General features: G+C 39.9%; 1 protein-coding gene across 1 annotated transcript in view; it reads left to right on the forward strand.

Annotated features, from left to right (window-relative positions):
- LOC101628518 (histone H2A.V) overlaps positions 1-12,769 on the forward strand; it is a 13,040-nt gene extending 271 nt beyond the window's left edge. Inside the window, exons 2-5 of the mRNA XM_012735028.1 lie at positions 5,055-5,132; positions 7,623-7,736; positions 10,263-10,392; positions 12,444-12,769. Of these exons, the coding sequence (XP_012590482.1) occupies positions 5,055-5,132; positions 7,623-7,736; positions 10,263-10,392; positions 12,444-12,505 (384 nt within the window). The 3' untranslated portion in view covers positions 12,506-12,769. The remainder of the gene's footprint in view (positions 1-5,054; positions 5,133-7,622; positions 7,737-10,262; positions 10,393-12,443) is intronic.
- Positions 12,770-19,859: the final 7,090 nt, after the last annotated feature.

A 19,859-nucleotide genomic window follows, 5' to 3' on the forward strand; every position in this document is an offset into this window, starting at 1 on the left:
TGCGGGCGGCGCTACCCGAGTCTCGGCCTCGCCCGCCTGGGCGCCCTCGCGGTGGCGGCCCTCCCTCACCACCGCACCTCCCCAACGCGGCGACCGACTTTCGGTCCTAAATTGTACGTCGTTTCGTCCTGAAAGGCAAATCTGTAAGAAAAGTGCAGCTCTTTGAAAACCTAAGCGGAGAAAACTTGTGCTCGTTGGAGAGTTGAGGGAAGTAACGGTGCCCCGTCGGAGTGCGCGGTACCCGGGTCCTCCGGAGTCGGGCAGCCTGCCGGGCGCTGGGCGGGAACTACTAGAGCGGCTCAGCCTGTGAGAGGACTGGAATCAGATTGGGACGGACCTTCGGGGTAATCTCTCGCAACCTGTAACCTGCGGGGTGTGGTGGTCGTGCCGCGCTTTGTAGTGAGTAGATCCGCGGTGGCTGTGAGACAGGTTAAGTTTCCTCGGTCAGTCACCATGTTCAGCGGACGATTGCGCCGATCCTTGGCCGGCTTTGATGTGTTACTCGCTCAGTCTTAGTGCTTTGCTGTAGTGCAAGTCCTCTGGAGAGATTCTGGAAGACTTCGAGCTAGGTGAAACCGCTGTAACGAAAACAGACCCTGCAGTAACCTCGTTTAGTTCGTGTCCCTGGGGATGATTTTCTCCATCGTGAGAAAAACCCCGTTGATCGAAACCTCAACGAAAGAAAAGACGTGACTGGAGGACCTGCGGTATCTTTGGTGTCCCTTCACCGGTAGCTAAAAATAGATAGCGTGAGCATACGCTAAAAATACTGGAGGCTTTGAGTTGTCAGTCTTGTTTTTGAGATTTTTAAAGCTGAGGATGAGCGACCGTATCTGTAAACTACTGGGAAGTGTCTTGGTATCCAGTTTTCAAGGTTTTCTGAATGAAATGTCCTCCACATCTCTCCATTTGGTATATTTTCTATTGGGATGCTTAACCCAGCTCAGTAGTAATTCTAAGTTTCTTAGAATTAAATATTTTATACCGCTTTTGCTTTATTTCTCATTCAGTCAGCTACTATGCTAAAATGAATATGCAAAAGTGGAGAGGTCATAAGGTTTGAGAGGGTAATGAAAAAGTAATGGGGTGGTGCACAGGTGAACTGGTGGTGGGAATTTATGGGGACTACACCTGAGAGCAGAAAGCATACATTGGAAGAATGATGTAAAATGCTGTTAAAATATAAAAAAGGAGGGCCCTCCCTGGTGGCGCAGCGGGTTAAAGCACAGCACTAAGAAGCTAAAGCCACTTCCACATGAGTTCGATCCCCGCCTGCCCCGGAGGTGACCACATGGCGCGGCAGACCTCTCCTGACCCGCCCGCTGCTCCTCTCAGCAGTGTGCTTCATCGATCTGCCTGTTCTGCTCCCCACTCTTTCTGGTGAAGCCTCTCACCGCCCCTAAGTCTCTGGCCTGTTCCCCAGTTCTGGATGCACAAATAAATAAATCTTTAAAAAATATATATAAAAAAGGAAAGGTAATTTATTTTACAGCTTTATTTCACACAAGTTTGAAACCATAGAAGTTTGTTTTTGTTAAGCACAAGAAGTATGCCTGGAATCTCCAGGCCTCGAGGAGGTTTTTAAAAATTTACTCTTACTTCATGTCTACTTTTTAAAAACGGAAATAGGGGGGGAAAGCAAGTGGATAAAACAGCAAATATGATGGATTTGAAATAAAAGTGCCTAAGCAGAGTAAACTGGGAGGCCTGAGGCATTTTGCTTTTGGTGGTTTCTAATTGATAATTGCCTTTTAATCGTTATTTTCCTAATCTAGTCATAGACTGATTACAATTTAGATTCATGCACTGGTGGAGAGGTATTTAAGTGTTTTGTAGTAGACCAGATTTCTTTACTTGAGGAAGAAGTGAGAATATATTGTTACTTGAGCTGACCTCAGAAGTCAAAAAAATAGTATATTTTGTATTACCTTATAATCTGGAATTACTAAAATACCTGAGACAACCTGGTAGCAATCTAGAGATTCTCAGTTCCCTCTATCCTACTTGAATCAGTCTCCTGCTAAATCATTAAGTATAAAAAATACATTAATTTATTCTTAGGCTTTTTTTTATGGTTTTAGAATACAAACATTAAATCAACTAAAGTATGCAATTAGGAAAACTAAAGCAATTTTTTTTTTTTGCTTAAAATTTTTAAGGAAAGCATTATAAAGGGGTATGCCATTTTAAACTACCCTCTAATTTAAGAATACATAGTTGCAGGTGGCTAGCCAATCTTATAGACTGATTTTTTTTAATAATATAAGAGTTTATGTTTTCATCATTTTGTGCCTTTTTCCATCCCAGTTGTAATCCCTGTGGGCTTCCCATCACCACATCACCTGTGTGCCATCACCATAGTCCAGTGCACTTCTCCACCCCCCATAAAATGTCTCTGGTGTATAGTTCTTTTTTTTTTGTTTCCACTCCTGGTCCTTTGTACTCCTGCTGTGAGTAAAACTATCTGGTATTTTTCTTTTTCTTTCTGGCTTATTTCACTAAGTACGAGCCTTTCCAGCTCCATCCATGTTGCTGCAAAAGGCATGTGTTTTATCCTTTTTTGATTGCTGAGTAATATTCCATTGTGTATATGTACCACATCTTTTTAATCCAGTCATCTGCTTTTGGGCATTTGGGTTGGTTACATGTCTTTCCTATTGTAAATAAAGCAGCAATAAACATGGAGGTGCAGGTGTCTTTTTGAATTTAAACTGATTTTACCAGCTTTTTTCACAGTAAAGAACTAATAAATGTAAGTGGTAAAACCAAACAGCATTAAGTCAAAGATTGGTTTCCCTCTTAAGTCAGATCCCTAGTTTTTCCTCCGTAAAGGCAAATAATGTTTTTATTTATGTGACCTAGAAATGTATATGTGCACACAAAATAACCCATTTTTTACATGAAGGTTCATCATAATTGCATGTACTTTGCCTTTTTCACATAAACATGTTTTGTGTGTTTTTTATCCACACATTTCTGTATAAACTTGTTGAAATGACTGCATAATATTCCCTTGCATTTATCTACCATGTTCTACTAGTGAATATTGAAAGTATTTTTAATGTATTTCTGTCAGTTGAAAGTAGTGGTTAATTCCTTTAGTATATACCTGAATTTTTCCCCCAAACATGCAAGAATTGCTCTTTTAGAGATTTTTTTACACTGATATTAATATACAGTCATTCCTGCCAGTCACCTGCAGAACTTTTTCTTCTCAAACTGAAACTGTACTCACTAAACAGTAACTCTCCGTTCCATTCCCCGCCCCGTCCCAGCTTCTGGCAAACACCATTCTGCTCTGAATTTGGATAGGTACCTTATATAAGCAGAATCATATAAATATAAAACTTTATTTTTTGATAGTTATATATAAAGTCATAAAATTTTTAAAAATACTAAGCATAATATCTTCAAGGTTCATCCTTGTGGCATGTATCAAAATTTCCTTTTTATAGCTGAGTACTATACCATAAATAGTACATTGATTAATTTTTGTGTCCATTGATTTATGGATGGACACTTGAACTGTTTCTATTAACAGAAGAATTGTTTCTTCTGTTAATAATGCTGCTATGAACAAGAGTGTATAGATACCTGTAGAATCCCTGCTTTTAATTTTGGGAGTATATACCCAAAGAGGAATTACTGACTCATATGGTGATTCCATTGATTTTTGTTTGTTTGTTTTAAAGATTTATGCATTGAAGAATTGGGGTATAGGCGAGAAGTGCTAGGAGTGAGAGGGTTCACCAGAGACAGAGTGAGGAGCAGAATACTCTGGACTTACTGAAATACACTAAGGGGGACAGGCAAGACAGAGGTCTGCTGTGCCGTGTGTGTTAGCTCCCTGACTGGGGATTAAACTCTGGCCACAGCAGTGATAGTGCTGAGACTTAATGTCACCAGGAAGGCCCTATTTATGTTTTGTTTGTTTGTTTGTTTTTAGGGTTTTTTGGTTGGTTAGCTTTTCTTTTTAAGATTGATAGGCCTTCCGCAGTGGGTTAAAGCACAGTACTCTGAAGCTACCCCTGTCACTGCAGCATGAGTTTGATCCCTTCTCTGTCTGTGGTGAATTCTCTCCCACCCACCCCACCTGTGGCCTATATCTCAGTTCTGGGTACACAAATAAATAAATATATTTTTTAATTTTTTCCATAATTTTCCTGATGCACACAGGATTAAAGCTCAGCACTCTGAAGCTATCCCAGCCACTGCAGCACAAGTTCAATCCCCAGCCCAGGAGGTGACCCACATAGTGCAACAGACTTCTGTCTCGCCCTTTGCTCCTCAGCATTGTACTTCCTCAGTCTACCTGTTCTGCTCCCCACTCTGTCTCCGGTGAATCTGTTCACCACCCCTGTACCCCTGGCCTGTATCCCAGTTTTTGTATGCATAAATGTCTTTTGTTTTTGCATAAAGAACTGGAATGCTGTTCTTGTATGCATAAGTAAAAGATTTATCTATGCATGCATGCAGAACTGTGGTACAGGCCAGAGGTGCAGGAGGGTGAGAGAATTCACCAGAGACAGAATGGGGAGCAAAACAGGCAGATTGACAAAGTACACTGCTGAGAGCAGCTGGTGAGACAGGAGAGGCCTGCTGTGCCATGTGGGTCACCTCCCTTGTGCTGAAGCTGCTGTGGCTAGCTTCATAGTGCTGAGCTTTTAACCTGTTGTACCACCAGGGAGAGTCCAAGATGTTTCTCTTTTTCCACAGAAAAACTTAAGTGCTGGATATTTCTGTGAAAATGGTATGTTGACAATGTCAGATTTGTATCATTGTGAAATATCTCAAACATGAAAGTTGTGTTGACTTAATGAAGATTGTTAATTTTTTAATTTGTGAAGTTTTCCAGTTCTTAGAATTCTCATTTTAAGTAAGATTTGAGTAATTTTTTAATGCAAATTAATAAAAGATGAAAATAACACATGTATATTTAAAGTTGAGGGAGGAGTTGTTTTTAACTACCTAAAGTAAATTTGGAAGAAATTTATTCCTGAGTATTCTTGAAATAGTCTTTCAACTCCTCATCTGAAGTTTTATTTTCTACCTAGGCTGGAGGTAAAGCTGGAAAGGACAGTGGGAAGGCCAAGGCTAAGGCAGTATCTCGTTCACAGAGAGCTGGATTACAGGTAAATGTATCGATACTGTTTGATTTGTTGAATCATTTTCATTTGTGTTGAGATTATACTGAATGTTTCATTAATTACCAAAATGTACCTGTACTATTTTAATAAGATTGATTTTAAATGAGTTTAGTAATTTTGCTCTCTTAAAATCTGTTGTGTTTTTTTAGTTTAATGTATTTAACAGCAAGCTTACAGAAACAGCACTGAAGACAACAGTAAAAACATGTACATACAATTAAGAAAATTACAGTGAACAGACAGAATCTACTTTATGATAAAAATTAGAATAAACATAATTTAGTTGCCATCAATAGGAAGTTTAGTTGTTTTTTTAAAAATCCAAGTGCTGGCATGATCCAGAAAATTTAACAGGTTTATTGGTGGCAACTAGAAGGGAAGTTTGCAGTTCAGAAGTTGAGGACCACTGATTACATCTTTTTTCAGAGTGCCTCAGTAGCTGGCCTTTAACAATGTTTTCTTCATCTGTCAGTAGAGGGCGCATTCTTGGGAGCTACTTTTGTAGGTAGTTGCTTCCTTGGTACTTTACCTGCCACTCCTCTATTTGCAGGCAGTCTGCTCTGTATGAGTCCTTATTCACTCCCTTCTTCATCTGAATCTTGACAAATACTAAATTTGTTAACTCTAGAGTTTCTAGAGTTTAATTTCTATTTTTCTTATAAATTGTCATATTAAAGTGAGTATCCTTTAGTTTTATATTTGAAAAAGGTATTTATAATGGCACATTCACTTTCAGGATGAGATAGAATTTTAGTTAGGATAATGAACTATCAGTCTTCTAAATATGTCCCCAATAGCTTCCCTTCTAGACTGAGTGATTAATAGATTCAGAATACTACTTCAAATTTAATATACTCATATTGAATTGTTGCAACTTTAGGTAATAGGGGCAAGATTTTCTGAATGACTGGTAATAATCCCTGTGTGAGCTATTTTTAAAACAGATGCTTTGAAGGCTGAACTGTAAGACTTGGGCTTTATTCTCTTGGACTTTATTCAGTGGTGAGCCATTGAAAGTTTTTGAGCAAGAGGATGGCATAAATCCAGGTGGTACTGATGAAAGGAAGGTGGGACCTTAACTTGATAGGCATATTCTGTACTTTAGAGCTTCATATAATTATCAATTAGAAGTGTCCTTAATAAGAAGTGGGAGATAGAAGATAGATGAAGACTACTACAGTAGTTTAGGAATAAGGTGTACTTACTGAATTAGGATGGAATGAAAAGAAATAGCAGGCATGTGTGCAAAAAGTGGGAGAAGTGCATTGTTAAGGAAAGCCAACTGTTCAGAACCTAAGGGATAGAGGAATTTGTGGTAGGGGCAAATTATTTGAGCTAAGTGTAAGTGGGGTAATTTTGAAGTTCCACCAAAAATATTTGGATATTGGAAAATAGCCAGAAGTTGTAGATTGGAGGCCAGCTTTCCAAGAGCTTTGTGATTACTTGTGTAAGATTGGTAATTTGTGCTATGGATCAGTTTCCCAAGTTAGTATGAGAAAGGAACACCAGGCCATTGGTAAACCCCACAGAAATACACTTTGTATAATGTCTGCAGCCTGAGGAGATAGGATTTTCAAGGTGCTACTATGTGCTGAACAGCATGCCAGTCACTTGAGGATGAGGATGCAGGAGTGCGAGTGGGGGTGTTGACAGTATTGATCCTGTTTGAGGGAGCCCAGAATACTTAGGGGAAGCATGTAAACCAAAACAAGAAAAGGCATGCCTTTTCGCCATAAGAGTGCAAACTAATATGGCTATTATTAGCATTGATAAAATTAAAATGTCACCACTGCTTTTTAAAAATATGTAACAGAAGCCATGTTTAGATTGGAAAAAAAGAAAAATGACAAATAAGGGTTTCAGAATTTGCTTTTAAATGTTGCCTTTGGTAAAGTGATGAACGTCTGGAAGAAAGAAAGGATCAAGGATACAGAGAGGTAGGATTAGATTACTTTGAAATGAGGAAATATCCTTTCTCAGAAAGCAGAAAGAGTCACAGAGAATGTGTTGTTTTTTTTCTTGACTCTCGTGTTACCTCTTGAAACAATGGAAGGAAAAGCGAAATTGGAGGTGGGGTTTGGGGACTAAGTCACATGAGGCTCTTTACCAAATTTAACTAGATGCCAGTATATAGTTACTGGGCCACATGGACTATGCTGTTGATGGCAGCATGATTTTACATCATTTTATAATGACACTTCATATTATGTAAAAATTAATTCTTAAAACCCTGTACTGGTTTGTGGTTTTAACTGTTAGATGTTCTTCAGGAGTATGAAAGCAGGCATGACTAATTGGGGCTGATTACTAGGACACAGCTTATAGGAACTGTTGACTAGCAAATAGGTTTGGCTTTAATACCGCTAACTAATTGGATTTTATTTTGTACTTTACTCATATTACCCAGCCTTTGATTATACTCAGGAGTACCATGTTCAGACTTTCAGTGATTCTCATTTGGATGTTCTCTTTCAGTTTCCTGTGGGCCGTATCCATAGACACTTAAAGACTCGCACCACAAGCCATGGACGGGTTGGTGCCACTGCTGCAGTGTATAGTGCTGCGATTCTGGAGTACCTCACTGCTGAGGTTTGTGTGGAGAGATGTCTGTAATAAGCGGAATCCAAAAGCTGTCCTAGATTGAAACCCATGGAATGTGTGTCTGGCACACAAAAAATTACATACACCTTGGTTTCTTAACTGTCAATTTTAGATGCATCTTACCAACCTTCCACAGTGCCAGTGTCAAAAGAACCTTGATGTATTCATTTTAAAGATGAGCAAGGCCCAAAAATCCAGGTTTTTAAGTTACCTAACAAAGTATAAAATAATTTAAAACTCTGCCACTAATTAAGCAGATTCTAAAATGTGTGTATCACCAGTAGGTGACATTTGTGAATTTTTTTTTTAGGATTTATTTATTTATGCATAAAAGAACTGGGTTACGGGCCAGAGGTGTGGAGGGTGAGAGGATTCACTAGAGATAAGAGTGGGGAGCAGAACAGGCAGTTGTATGGAAATAAACTGCTGAGGGGAGCAGCCAGTGAGACAAAGGTCTGCTGTATCATGTGGGTGATCTCTTTGGCCGCACAGTGGCTTTTGATACCTTCACAGTGCTGCACTTCAGCCCTCTGCACCACCAGGAGGGCCTTGACATTTGTGAATTTATATCATAACCTCTTAGCTAATGAAGATAAGGGGTTGGATAAAGGTTTGTCAATATAATGATGCATTTTTTTAGGTTATGCATCTTGATAATAGAAAATGTGGTAGAAGACCTCACCAATTCTTCTGGTTCTCTGTGGTTATATGCATATCATGCAGTATTTGCACAGTTTAACATTTCAAAACAGTAAATGAATCGAGCAAGAGTTCTTAATTCTTCCATCATTGGCCAACACTTCTCAAGCTCTTTCCCTCTTTTCACTACATTAAGTCACTGGGTAGCAAGTAAGTCAAAGAAGAAATAGCCAATATAGAATATAGTAGAAAAACATGGAGAAAGATGTGGTTGGGAACTAGGCTGATTTAGGTTTGATCTTTATATTAATCATCATTACATCACTCATTACCTCCACCAGTTAGTTGTATCTGTTGGAGATAGTTGCATCTTTGCTCTGTCATGAACAAATGATTTTATATTGGCATTATGGTACTATTTGAATACCTCTTTCTCCCTTACCAGTCTTATACCAGTTTTTGTTTTGCTGCAGAATTTTCAGAAAGGCAGACATTTTATTCACATTATGGAAACATGAGCCAGGGTCAGAATCTCTTTAAGTTCCATTGAAAAAACCCATTTGTGGCCCTCCCTGGTGTCACATAGGTTGGGATACAGCACTGCAAGCTGGCAGTAGCTGCTTCTGTGCAAATTCAATCCATGGCATTGGAGGTGATCCACATGGCACAGCAGACTTCTGTCTTGCCCACTGCTGCCCTCAGCGTTGTACTTCGTCAGTCTGCCTACTCTGCCTCTGTCTCTAGTAAATCCTCTCACTGCCCCTGCACCTCTGGCCTGTACCCCACTTCTGTATGCATAAATAATTTTTTTTTGTTTATCCTTGAGAACTTTGCAGAAGGAACAAGAGAGAAGTGTGTGTACACATGTGCACACATGCATACATGTGTACATGTGTACTTGTAGTCCACATATTTTCCAGAATTTTGTTTGGCATTTTAGTCATTAGTCGGGCTTTCCTGGTTGCCAAAGGATTAAGTCTCGGTACTATGAAGCTATTAAGAGCCACTGTAGTACTATTTCGATCCTTGGCCAGGAAGCTAACATTGACCCACATGGCACAGCAGACCTCTCCTGTCTTGCTGGCTGCTCCCTTCAGCAGTGTACTTCCTTGATCTGCCTGTTCTGCTCCCCACTCTGTCTCTGGTGAATCCTTTTACCGCCCTTGCCCCTCTGGCCTGTACCCCTGTTCTGTATGCATAAATAAATCCTTTTTTAAAAAAAGAAAGAAATGTGCACCATTGTCTCAGAATTTAAAAAAAAAAAAAAGACTAATAGTATATTAAAATGTGACTTTTCGGGCCCTCCCTGGTGATGCAACTGGTTAAGATGCAGCACTGCAAGCTGGTTGCAGCCGCTTCAGTGCGAGTTCAATCCCCAACTCCACACAGGGTGTCAGACCTCTCCTGACCCTCCCACTGCACCCCTCAGCAGTGTACTTTGTCAGTCTGCCTGTTCTGCTCCTCACTCTGGTGAATCCTTTCACACCTCTGTACCCCAATTCTGTAAGCATAAATAAATAAATAAATCTTTAAAAAATAATAAAATGTGACTTTTCTAGATGTTCAAGTTCAGAATTTTAAGGGAGAGAATTTTTCTTTATCCATCCTTTCTATAGAAGTTCTCAGTTTTGTAGCTCTCTTGCAGAAAATTACTATAAGTGGGCCAAAGGAGAGAAGAGTTCTATAAAGCATTATAAATAGAACCATGAAAAAGAAAAATGTGTTAAATGGTTTAGGTACACAACACATTCACAGTGGCAGGGTGCTATATGTATAGATACTCTATGATCTATTTAGCTATAATTACAAGTTTATACCTGAATCCTTAAAACATTTACCACTGATTTGATGTGTTATCTCACAAATGCTTTGTAGGTGTTGGAACTAGCAGGTAATGCTTCCAAGGACCTCAAAGTGAAGCGGATTACTCCACGTCATTTGCAGCTTGCAATCCGTGGTGATGAAGAATTGGATTCTCTCATCAAGGCAACCATAGCTGGGGGTGGTATGTACTGTTACCTCTTCTGTCTAGATTGTTTATGGCTATTCTAACTAATTCATATTTCAGAGCATTTGAAAAGCCAACTAAAAAAAAAAAACACTTGAACGCTATACATGTTACTTTGGTTGTGATGGGGGTTTTTTTTTTGTTTTGTTTTCTATAAGTTTATTTTTACATCATTTTGTACATTTTTTTTTCCATCTCAATTGTAATCCCCGCGGTTTCCCATCACCAAGTCACCCGTGTGCCATCACCATAATCCCGTGCACTTCCCTCCCCACTCCACCCCCACAAAATGTCTCTGGTATATGGCTGTTCATTATTCTTGTTATTTTCTCACCTGGTCCATTATACCCCTGCTATGAGTGAAACCATTCGATATTTTTCTTTCTCTTTCTGGCTTATCTCACTAAGCATGATCTTTTCCAACTCCATCCAAGTTGCTGCAAAAGACATGTGTTTCTCTTTTTTGGTTGCTGAGTAATATTCCATTGTATATATGTACCACATCTTTTTTATCCAGTCATCTACTTTTGGGCATTTGGGCTGCTTCCATGTTTTTCCAATTATAAATAAAGCAGCAATAAACATGGGGGTACAAGTATCTTTTTCAATCAGTGTTTTTGTGTCTTTTGGGTAAATACCTAGGAGTGGGATTGCTGGGTCGTAGGGAAGCTCCATGTTTAGCAGCTTGAGGAACCTCCAGACAGTTTTCCATAGTGGTTGTACTAGTTTGCATTCCCACCAGCAGTGTGGAGAGTTCCTTTTTCTCCACATCCTCGCCAACAGTTGTTGCTAGTTGTTTGAAGATGTGCCATTCTCACTGGGGTGAGGTGGTATCTCGTTGTGGTTTTAATTTGCATCTCCCTTATTACGAGTGGTGTTGAACATTTTTTCATATGCCTGTTGGCCATCTGCATTTCCTCTTTGGAGAAGTGTCTTTTTAGCTCTTCTGCCCATTTTTTGATGGGGTTGTTTATTTTTGTTGAGTTTTGTCAGTTCTCCATATATTTTTGTGATCAGTCCTTTATTGCTACTTTTGTTTGAGAAAATGTTTTTCCGTGGGCTGGCTGTCTGTTTTTTGTAATGTCTCTTTTGCTGTACAGAAGCTCTTTAACTTGATGTAGTCCCATCTATTTACCCTTGCCTTCACTATTGTGGCATTGGGTGCTCTGTCTTTAAAGGTGTCGCTGAAGTGTATGTCGTATAGTGTTTGACCTACAATAGGGTTTTTGTTTTTTTTTTTTTTATAAGCTCCCCAGGGAGACAAATCTTCATTAGGAAGGAGACAGTCTGCCTCCTTGAAGTGGCCAGCTCTCTGGGCTGCTGAGGTGGTTGGGGGAGGTGCATGGTGTAGGCCAGGTCTCAGCACTGTCACCACTATAGCCTGAGTTCTATCCCCAGTCAGGGAGTTAACCCACACATGTCACTGCAGACCTCTCTGTCTCTCACCTGCTGCTCCACCTAGCAGCATACCGTCATTCCATCTGCTCTGCTACCCATTCTGTCTCTGGTGAATCCTCTCAACATACAGATGCACCTCTGGCCTAAACACTCTGTTCTTATATACCAAAAAAAAAAAATTTCTTTAAAGCATATATTACATGCAGTTTTAGGAGAGGAGTCCAGTTCCTAAGGGTATGGGAGACCTTGATTTTTACAGAACCAAGGTACAGGCCAGAAACGCAGGGGCTGAGAGATTTCACCAGATACGGTGGGGAGCAGAACAGGCAGATTGACAAAGTATACTGCTGAGGGGAGCAGCAGGTGGTCAGGAGAGGTCTGTCAAGCCATGTGGATCACCTCTCTGGTGGGGATGGAAGTCATGCTGAAGCAGCTGCAGCTAGCTTCATAGTGCTGTGCTTTAACCCATTGTGCCACCAGGGAAGGCCTAGTTTATAGATATTTTAACAGGATCAGAATGTGAAAGGAACTTAAGTAAATCTTTTTTCTTTGTATAATTGCTTTTTGGTTGAGACATTGACATTATAAAATACATAGCCACCTTAGATTTTTTTTAATAATACTGTTTTTTTTTTCCCATTTTATTCTAGGTGTGATTCCTCACATCCACAAGTCTCTGATTGGAAAGAAGGGACAGCAGAAAACTGCTTAGAGAGTTGTTTTAACCAACCCTCTTCCTCCCCACTGTACTGTTTTCTGAGACAGAAGAAATAATGGGGATATGTGGAATTTCTAAAAACAGTTAATGGAGAAGCATAGATCATTACTGTAGACATGATAAAAGAAACATTTGTACGTTCTTAGACTCGAAGTTTGATAAAAGTACCTTTTCTTGTGGCAGCAGTTGTGTGTTGATTGGCTAGGTTTCTCATGTGTTTTATACAAAAATGGAATTGATAAACCATTTTTTAAAAAAATAATTTGTCTCAACTGTTCTGTTCATACTGTGTTTGGAAATACTTTGCTTAGGCTTTGAAATTTTTAGATTTCATATAAGTTATATGTAATACAAAAACTGGGAATCTGGCTCTATCATGATTGGTACTGTATTATATTGAATCTCAGATGCTAGCCATTTGTAGTTTGCACCATTATGTTACATACTATTAAAGAAAGAAAAATTGACAATTATACCATGACAGGCCATCAATTCTGAGGTATATCCCAGTTATAGGGATTTTAAACTATGAAAACATAAATTTAGGAGTGATACAATAGAATTAACTTACTATGTACTGCGTACTCACTGTGTAGCAATCTCTGTGCTTAATCACTTTACTGATGAAGAAATTTTAGTACTCCAACTTTTTTTATAATTTATCTGTTCTTTCCAAGGTTCATTTTATCTATGCAAAGAAGCTGGGGTATAGGCCAGAGGATTCGCCAGAGACAGTGGGAAGCAGAACAGACAGATTGACTGAAATACACTGTGGAGGGGAGCAGCAGCGGGCAAGATAGGAGAGGTCTGCTGCACCATATGGGTCAGCTCAGCTGCCTGGACAGGAATCGAACTCTGCGGCTATGACTGCTGATAGCTTCGTAGTGCTGAGACTTAACCCCTTGTACCACCAGGGAGGCCTCCTACTTCTTAAAAAATTGTATTCCTGGTTTCCTACAAGATGTGGAACCTAAAGCTAACAAAAGTTAAGATGATTTGCTAGAAAACAGTTATTGAATAGTTAGAAAATTACAGGAAGTAAGTCTAGAATTGAATGACTCTAGAAACCATTCTTAATCTAGAATTTAAGTTAAATTTATCAAAAAGCTTTTTTGATTTTGGCTTAAAATTTCAACTTTTAGTAGTCTTTATAAAGTAGCATTTAGTAATTTGTATAATCTTTAAAAATTGTCAAAAGATTTTCATTCATGTGTTAATGGTCCATCAAAAAAATTCTATTTTTCTGCTTGGAAGTCTTCATTAAAAAAGGAAAATTTTTAATGTTTTATGAAACAACTCAAAAGACTCATTTTTTAAAACTTACTATGAATAATTTCAGAAATACAGAAAAAGAGAATAGTGTAATGAACCCCTGTGTACTCATCCTCCAACTTTAGCACTTATTCTGAGACTAGTTTTATTTTACCTGTGTCCCCATTGTATTACTGATTTGAACCCCACTCTAGATGTATTTTCATATGTGCATCAGCATATGTCTACCATGGTGCACTTTTAGTAGGTTTGTTTGAATCAGTCTAGACGGGAGCTATAATTTTGATTTTGTTGATAGTCTTAAATTTCTTGCCTGTTGATTTCTCTTCCCTCTTTTTTTCTTGTGAATTTTTTTAAAGATTTTTATTTATGCATACAGAGCTTGGATACAGGTCAGAGGTATGGGAGTGGTGAGAGAATTCACCAGAGAAAGATTGGGGCGCAGAACAGGCAGATCTACTGAAATAAACTACTGAAAGGGAGCAGCAGGCCAGCCAGAAGAGGTCTTTTTTGCCATGTGGGTCACCTTTCTGGCCAGGAATCGGACTAATGGTACAGTGGCTGTGGAATGCCTTACAATGCAATGCTTTAACCTGTCACGCCACCAGGGAGGGCCCTCTTGTAATATTTTTTTCTAAGTAATTGTGTTTGTACTATAGAATTACATTAAAAGTGCAGTCTGATAGTATCCAGCTTTTTCTGGCCTACACCCCAGCTCTTGTATCCATAAATAAATCTTTGGGAAAAAAAAATAGACCAGCTGTCAATTGTTGAACAGGTCAGCAGAGGGGAGGGTACTTGTGCAAGTCTCAGATGTGGTTCTTGATAGTTTGTGCAAGTAGAAAGTCTCTCACCTGTGTGCTCTAATAGGAAAATTTCATATCTGAAAACTTCACCTTTTCAGTGACCAGAATAAGTTTATGATAACACTTCTAAATACACCTGGGGAGGGGAAATTTTGCTCACCAGAATTTTACCCGATGAACTGTGCCCAGGGGTGGACATGGATATTTGCACAGTTGGTGGCTTGTAGAGGTGCAACAGTGAGAGGCAAAGGTGGTGAGGTGTCAGCCATTCCAGACTAGCTGGGACAAGGCAGTCATGGGTGGACTTAGCATAGTGAATATTCAGAGACAGGAGTACAGAACTATGCACACAGTTCAGAAAATCTGAGCAGTCGGTGCAGGTGACAGCTCCTCCCCCAGGATGATCAGGAGGACACCTGCATACCCTTTAGAGCAGCATCAAGGAAGTCCTGGAATTTGGGTTCCTTGAAGCAGTAAACGGTGCTTATTCTGGAGTAAGTGGAAAAGAGACAATATAAATCTCTAACCACCAAGACAGTCTAAACTACAGAATTGCCCATCCCTCCAAGTTTAAATTAGGCTTGGTGAGAAAAATGTTCTGGAATTAGAAGTGGTAGTTGCACCACATGTGTACATACTAAAAGTCCTGAATTAACACTTTACCGTGGTTATAATGGTGAATTTTAGGTGAATTTCCACCTCAATGAAAAGTACAAAAATCAACTAGTGGACAATACAGGCAGGATGATTAAAGGTGATTCCAAGAAACCAAAAGGCAGTATTGTATGCACACAGAAGTTATGTCTTTGTGCAGATACGTAGAAAGGAACATAAAAACCCAAAGATTCCTGTCAATTTTGCAAAATGTTTTGAGAAGTGAAAGATGACTAGAAAAGAGAGTCTAAGTCTAAATTTGATAAAATGGCAAAAGTAGATTAAAGTATGCTATGATTAGGAAATGAAGGATTATTTGCCAGCTGAGAATACAAAAGCTAATTTCTCCAAATGGTTACCATCTAGCTTCCTGTTTGGTTCAGAATTATTGCCCAATTTTTATTAATGTCACAACCCTGACATTACTACTAGAGATGTGGTAAAGAAGCTGGGCAAGATGTGGAAGAAGTTAAGTGACACTAAAAAGCAACTCTTCAATAATAAGGCAACAAAGCTAAATGAGAAAAGGATGTCATTAATAGGTTGAAAGTGTCCCGCTGCATAAGCAAAGAGTCCCCACTATAGTGGCAGGATAGCAGTGGAAAAGAAAAGACAAAGATGATGAGAATGAGGAGTGAATATACAAAAATGCATTAAAAATATTAAAGACTGAACTATTAAAAAATATCTGAAAGACTTCCTCAACCATCAAAAGGCAAGTAAGGCAACACGCATGCCTAGGAAGCAAGGAACATATGAATTATGATAATGCTGAAAGTGGAAAACAGAATTTCAGAAACTTATAGAAACTTACAGAGGGCAAAATACACAACGATTTAGAATAACACATCTTTAAAACAAATTCAGTGAAGTCCTAGAAAAGCAGGCTCAGGATCTGAGAAAAGATCTGATAGTACAATTCCTCAGTAGAGAGACTGAAAATATTTGAAAATTTAAAAAGATAATCAAATTAGAAAAAATATGGAAAGTATATTAATAGACTTCAACCAGCAGAAGAACAATTTTAGAAAATTGTAGATTCAAAAGTACAAATGATACATGTGGAAGAAATAAGCTTTAGGAAAATAGAGAAATAGCAGGCTCCATTGAGGAAGCAGGATTAGTGGATATTTAAGAAGGTTGAGAAGGGAACAGCCCTTATTCAAAGAAATACTGGAGAACTTCACGAACCTAAGGAAAAATTAAACATGAAAGTCCAGAAAGTTAAACGAACACCCATATTTCTAAATGCAAAATGACCTTCACCAAGACTCACCATTATATATATTTTTAAAGATTGATTTTTATTGGGCCCTTCCTTGCGGTACAGTGGATTAAAGCTCAGCACTATGAAGCTGTCTGCAGCCACTGCAGCATGAGTTCAGCCCCTGGCCAGGGAAGTGACCCACATGGTGTGGCAGATCTCTCCTTACCCGCCCACTGCTCCACTCAAAAGTGGATTTCAGTACATCTGCCTGTTCTGCTCCCCACTCTGTCTCTGGTTAATCCTCTCACCCCTTCACCTGTGGCCTACACCTCAGTTCTTATACGCATAAGTAAGTAAAAAAAAAATTTTTTTTAAATATTTATTTACTTATGCACACAAGAACTGGGGTACAGGCCACAGGTGCAGGAATTCACCAGAGACAGAGTGGGGAGCAGAACAGGCAGATCTACAGAAATATACTACTGAGGGGAACGGCAGAACAAACAGGAGGGTCTGCTGCGCCATGTGGGTCAGTTAGCAATAGTGCAATAGCACTGTATCTTTTAACCCCTGTACCACCAGGGAGACCCCCCACATTTTCAATTTTAAAAGACAAAAATTTGGCCTCTCTGGTGGCCTAGGGGTTAAGTCTCAGTTCTGTCACCTCTATGGCCTTAGTTCAGTCTCTCCTACCAGGGAGCTGAGCCACATGTGGCACAGCAGGCCTGTCTCACCTGCTACTCCCCTTAGTATATTTCAGTAAAACTGCCTATTCTGCCCACTTTGATGGAGCCGCTCTCATCCCACACATCTGGTCTATACCCCAGTTGTTTATGCAAAATAATAATAATAGAAAAATCTGTCAGCCAAGAATACTGAAAAATTCTTTCACATATGATGGCGAAATAAAGACTTGCCCAAGCAAAATCTAATGGGAGGTTACAACCACCGTATCTGCCCTACAAGGAAAGTTGAAAGGAGTTCAAGTTACGAGGGAAATAAAAAACTAAAGTAAAAAGAAAATAACACAAAACATTGAGCAAGGTGATAAATGGCAATACAGATTCATAAATATATGCAGATATAAAAATTTGATATGACTCTGGGTACCAAAGCTAGAATAGAGACACTTAGAAAAAGAAATGCAGGCCCTCCCTGGTGGCTCAGCAGGTTAAAGCAGAGCACTGCAAGCTAGCCAGAGCCACTTCAGTTCGAGTTTGATCCCAGGCCAGAGAGGTGACCCACATGGCGGAGGTGACCCACATGGCATAGCAGACCTCTCCTGTCTCTCCCACTGCTCCCCTCAGCAGTGTACTTTGTCAATCTGCCTATTCTGCTCCCCACTGCCTCTGATGAATTCACTCATCACCCCTGCACCTCTGGCTGTACACCAGTTCTGTACACCAATTCTGTATGCATAAATAAACCAATCTTTAAAAAAATAAAAAAGAAGCAAGCAAACAAGCACCTGTGTTCTTCTGTAACAGTGCCAGGCACCTATTAGGATTGGCAGGAGGTGTAGACTCGTGCCAACAGGGAGGACTACGAGGGACTCAGGAGTGGAGTCCACAGGGATCTGGGGCAGGGGAGGTGGCTTCGTAAAGGGCTCTGGGAAAATGGCCCTGTCCTCCACCCCCATGACACATCCCTGAAACACAAGCTTAGGCCAAGGTTATGACTGGCATTTAGAGGAAGAAAAGGCCTTGTTTTGTAGTTTGTGAAGTGATGGCATAATTTTTCTTATTTTTCTTTTTTTTTTAAGATTTATGTATTTATGCATACAGAACTGGGGTACAGGGTGGTGGTGAGAGCATTCACCAGAGACAGAGTGGGGAAAAGAACAGGTAGATTGACAAAGCACACTGCTGAAGGGAGCAGCAGGCGAGAGATGGGAGAGGTCTGCCGAGCCATGTGGGTCAGCTCCCAGGCAGGGATCAAACTCCTGCTGCAGTGGCTGAGGTAGAGCTTGCTGCACTTTGACCCATTGCACCACCAGGGAGAGCCCAATGGCATCATTTTTCAACCCTCTATTTTATTTATAGCAAAGTATCTCTAAGTAGACAGTCAGTGGCAAATCTGAATGTAAACTGAGGTACCCTGCTGTGACACTGGCTAACTGTCTAAAATGTCTCATCACAGGGAAATATGCACTGGGGCAGGACTGTGTCCTATAGACAGCGGTGCAGTGGTGGGAGAAAGAATGGAATCCTCCTTGTTCTCTCCTCCTCTCTTTCATGCTACAACACAACTTCCCTGCCTTAAGTTTTGTTCCTCTCTTGGTGTATACGTTTTCCTCAACTCCATCCCTGCCCCGCCTCCACCCTTCCCTTTCATAGAAAACCTATTGAGGCCTATGAAGTGTTAGTCTACCTGGTAGGTCCTGGGCATATAAAGATGAAAACATCGCTGGCCTTGTGTAGACAAGTAACTATGCAACCGTGTTTAGATGCCTTGATAGCACTTACTGTAAAATAAGCTGCAAGGACACAGAGGGGGAAGCAATTTTGCCTCCAGCAAGAAAATCAAGAAAAGCATCACCTGTGCATGAAGACTTTTTAAATTATTTTTTGAAGAAGCATTACATTAAAATTATGTTTCAGGTATACATCATTAAACATTGGCCTATTTACATAGTACATTAAGTTCACCAGTAAACATTCAATTCTATCCATCCTACAATAGATCTTTAGCATGGAAAGTCTTTGCTAAGAATCAAAACACTTCATTGCCCCAGATTTTTAAATCTTAGGGGACAAGAGAAAGGGAGAAAGTAGATTGTTAAATAGTCAAGCATACTTAAACACACACACAAGCAGCACCAGAGCAAGTATGTACTATAATTATGCCCCTTTTATAGAAGAGGACCCACCAGAGCCCTCCCTGGTGGCACAATGGGCTAAGATGTAGCACTGAAAGCTCACCGCAGCTGCTTCAGTGCGAGTTCGATCCCCAGCCTCGGAGGATACACATGGTGCGGCAGATCTCTCCTGTCTTGCCCGCTGCTCCACCTACCAGAGCTACCCAATTCTTGTATTCATTAAATGAATAAGTCTTTTCAAAAGCCCAGGAAATTAAGTGTGTGACTTAATAATGGTCCTATTTCCCATAGCGAATTGCAGCTCAATTAGAAAAGTGCAATTACTCTTTCTATTCATTCTCTACCATTTCCCGCAGATGGTCCAGGCTACTAGATTCTGAGAGGGTCATTCTTGTTCCAGGACAGTTTCCAAGCTGCAAGCCATAACATGCTTTGTAAAAACAACAACTGGGCTGCTGATGGCATTTCCCCCCACCATGATCGTGTTTTTATGTTAATTCAACCTCTGACATTTTTTTTCCAAACTCTAACTTTTTTTTCCTTTTCAATCGTTTACTTTTCCATCATTTTATGCATTTTTCCATCGCAGTT

This window comes from Condylura cristata, unplaced genomic scaffold (genome assembly GCF_000260355.1).
Source record: "Condylura cristata isolate star-nosed mole 26May11 unplaced genomic scaffold, ConCri1.0 scaffold00004, whole genome shotgun sequence".
In the NCBI taxonomy this organism is placed as follows: Eukaryota; Metazoa; Chordata; class Mammalia; order Eulipotyphla; family Talpidae; genus Condylura; species Condylura cristata.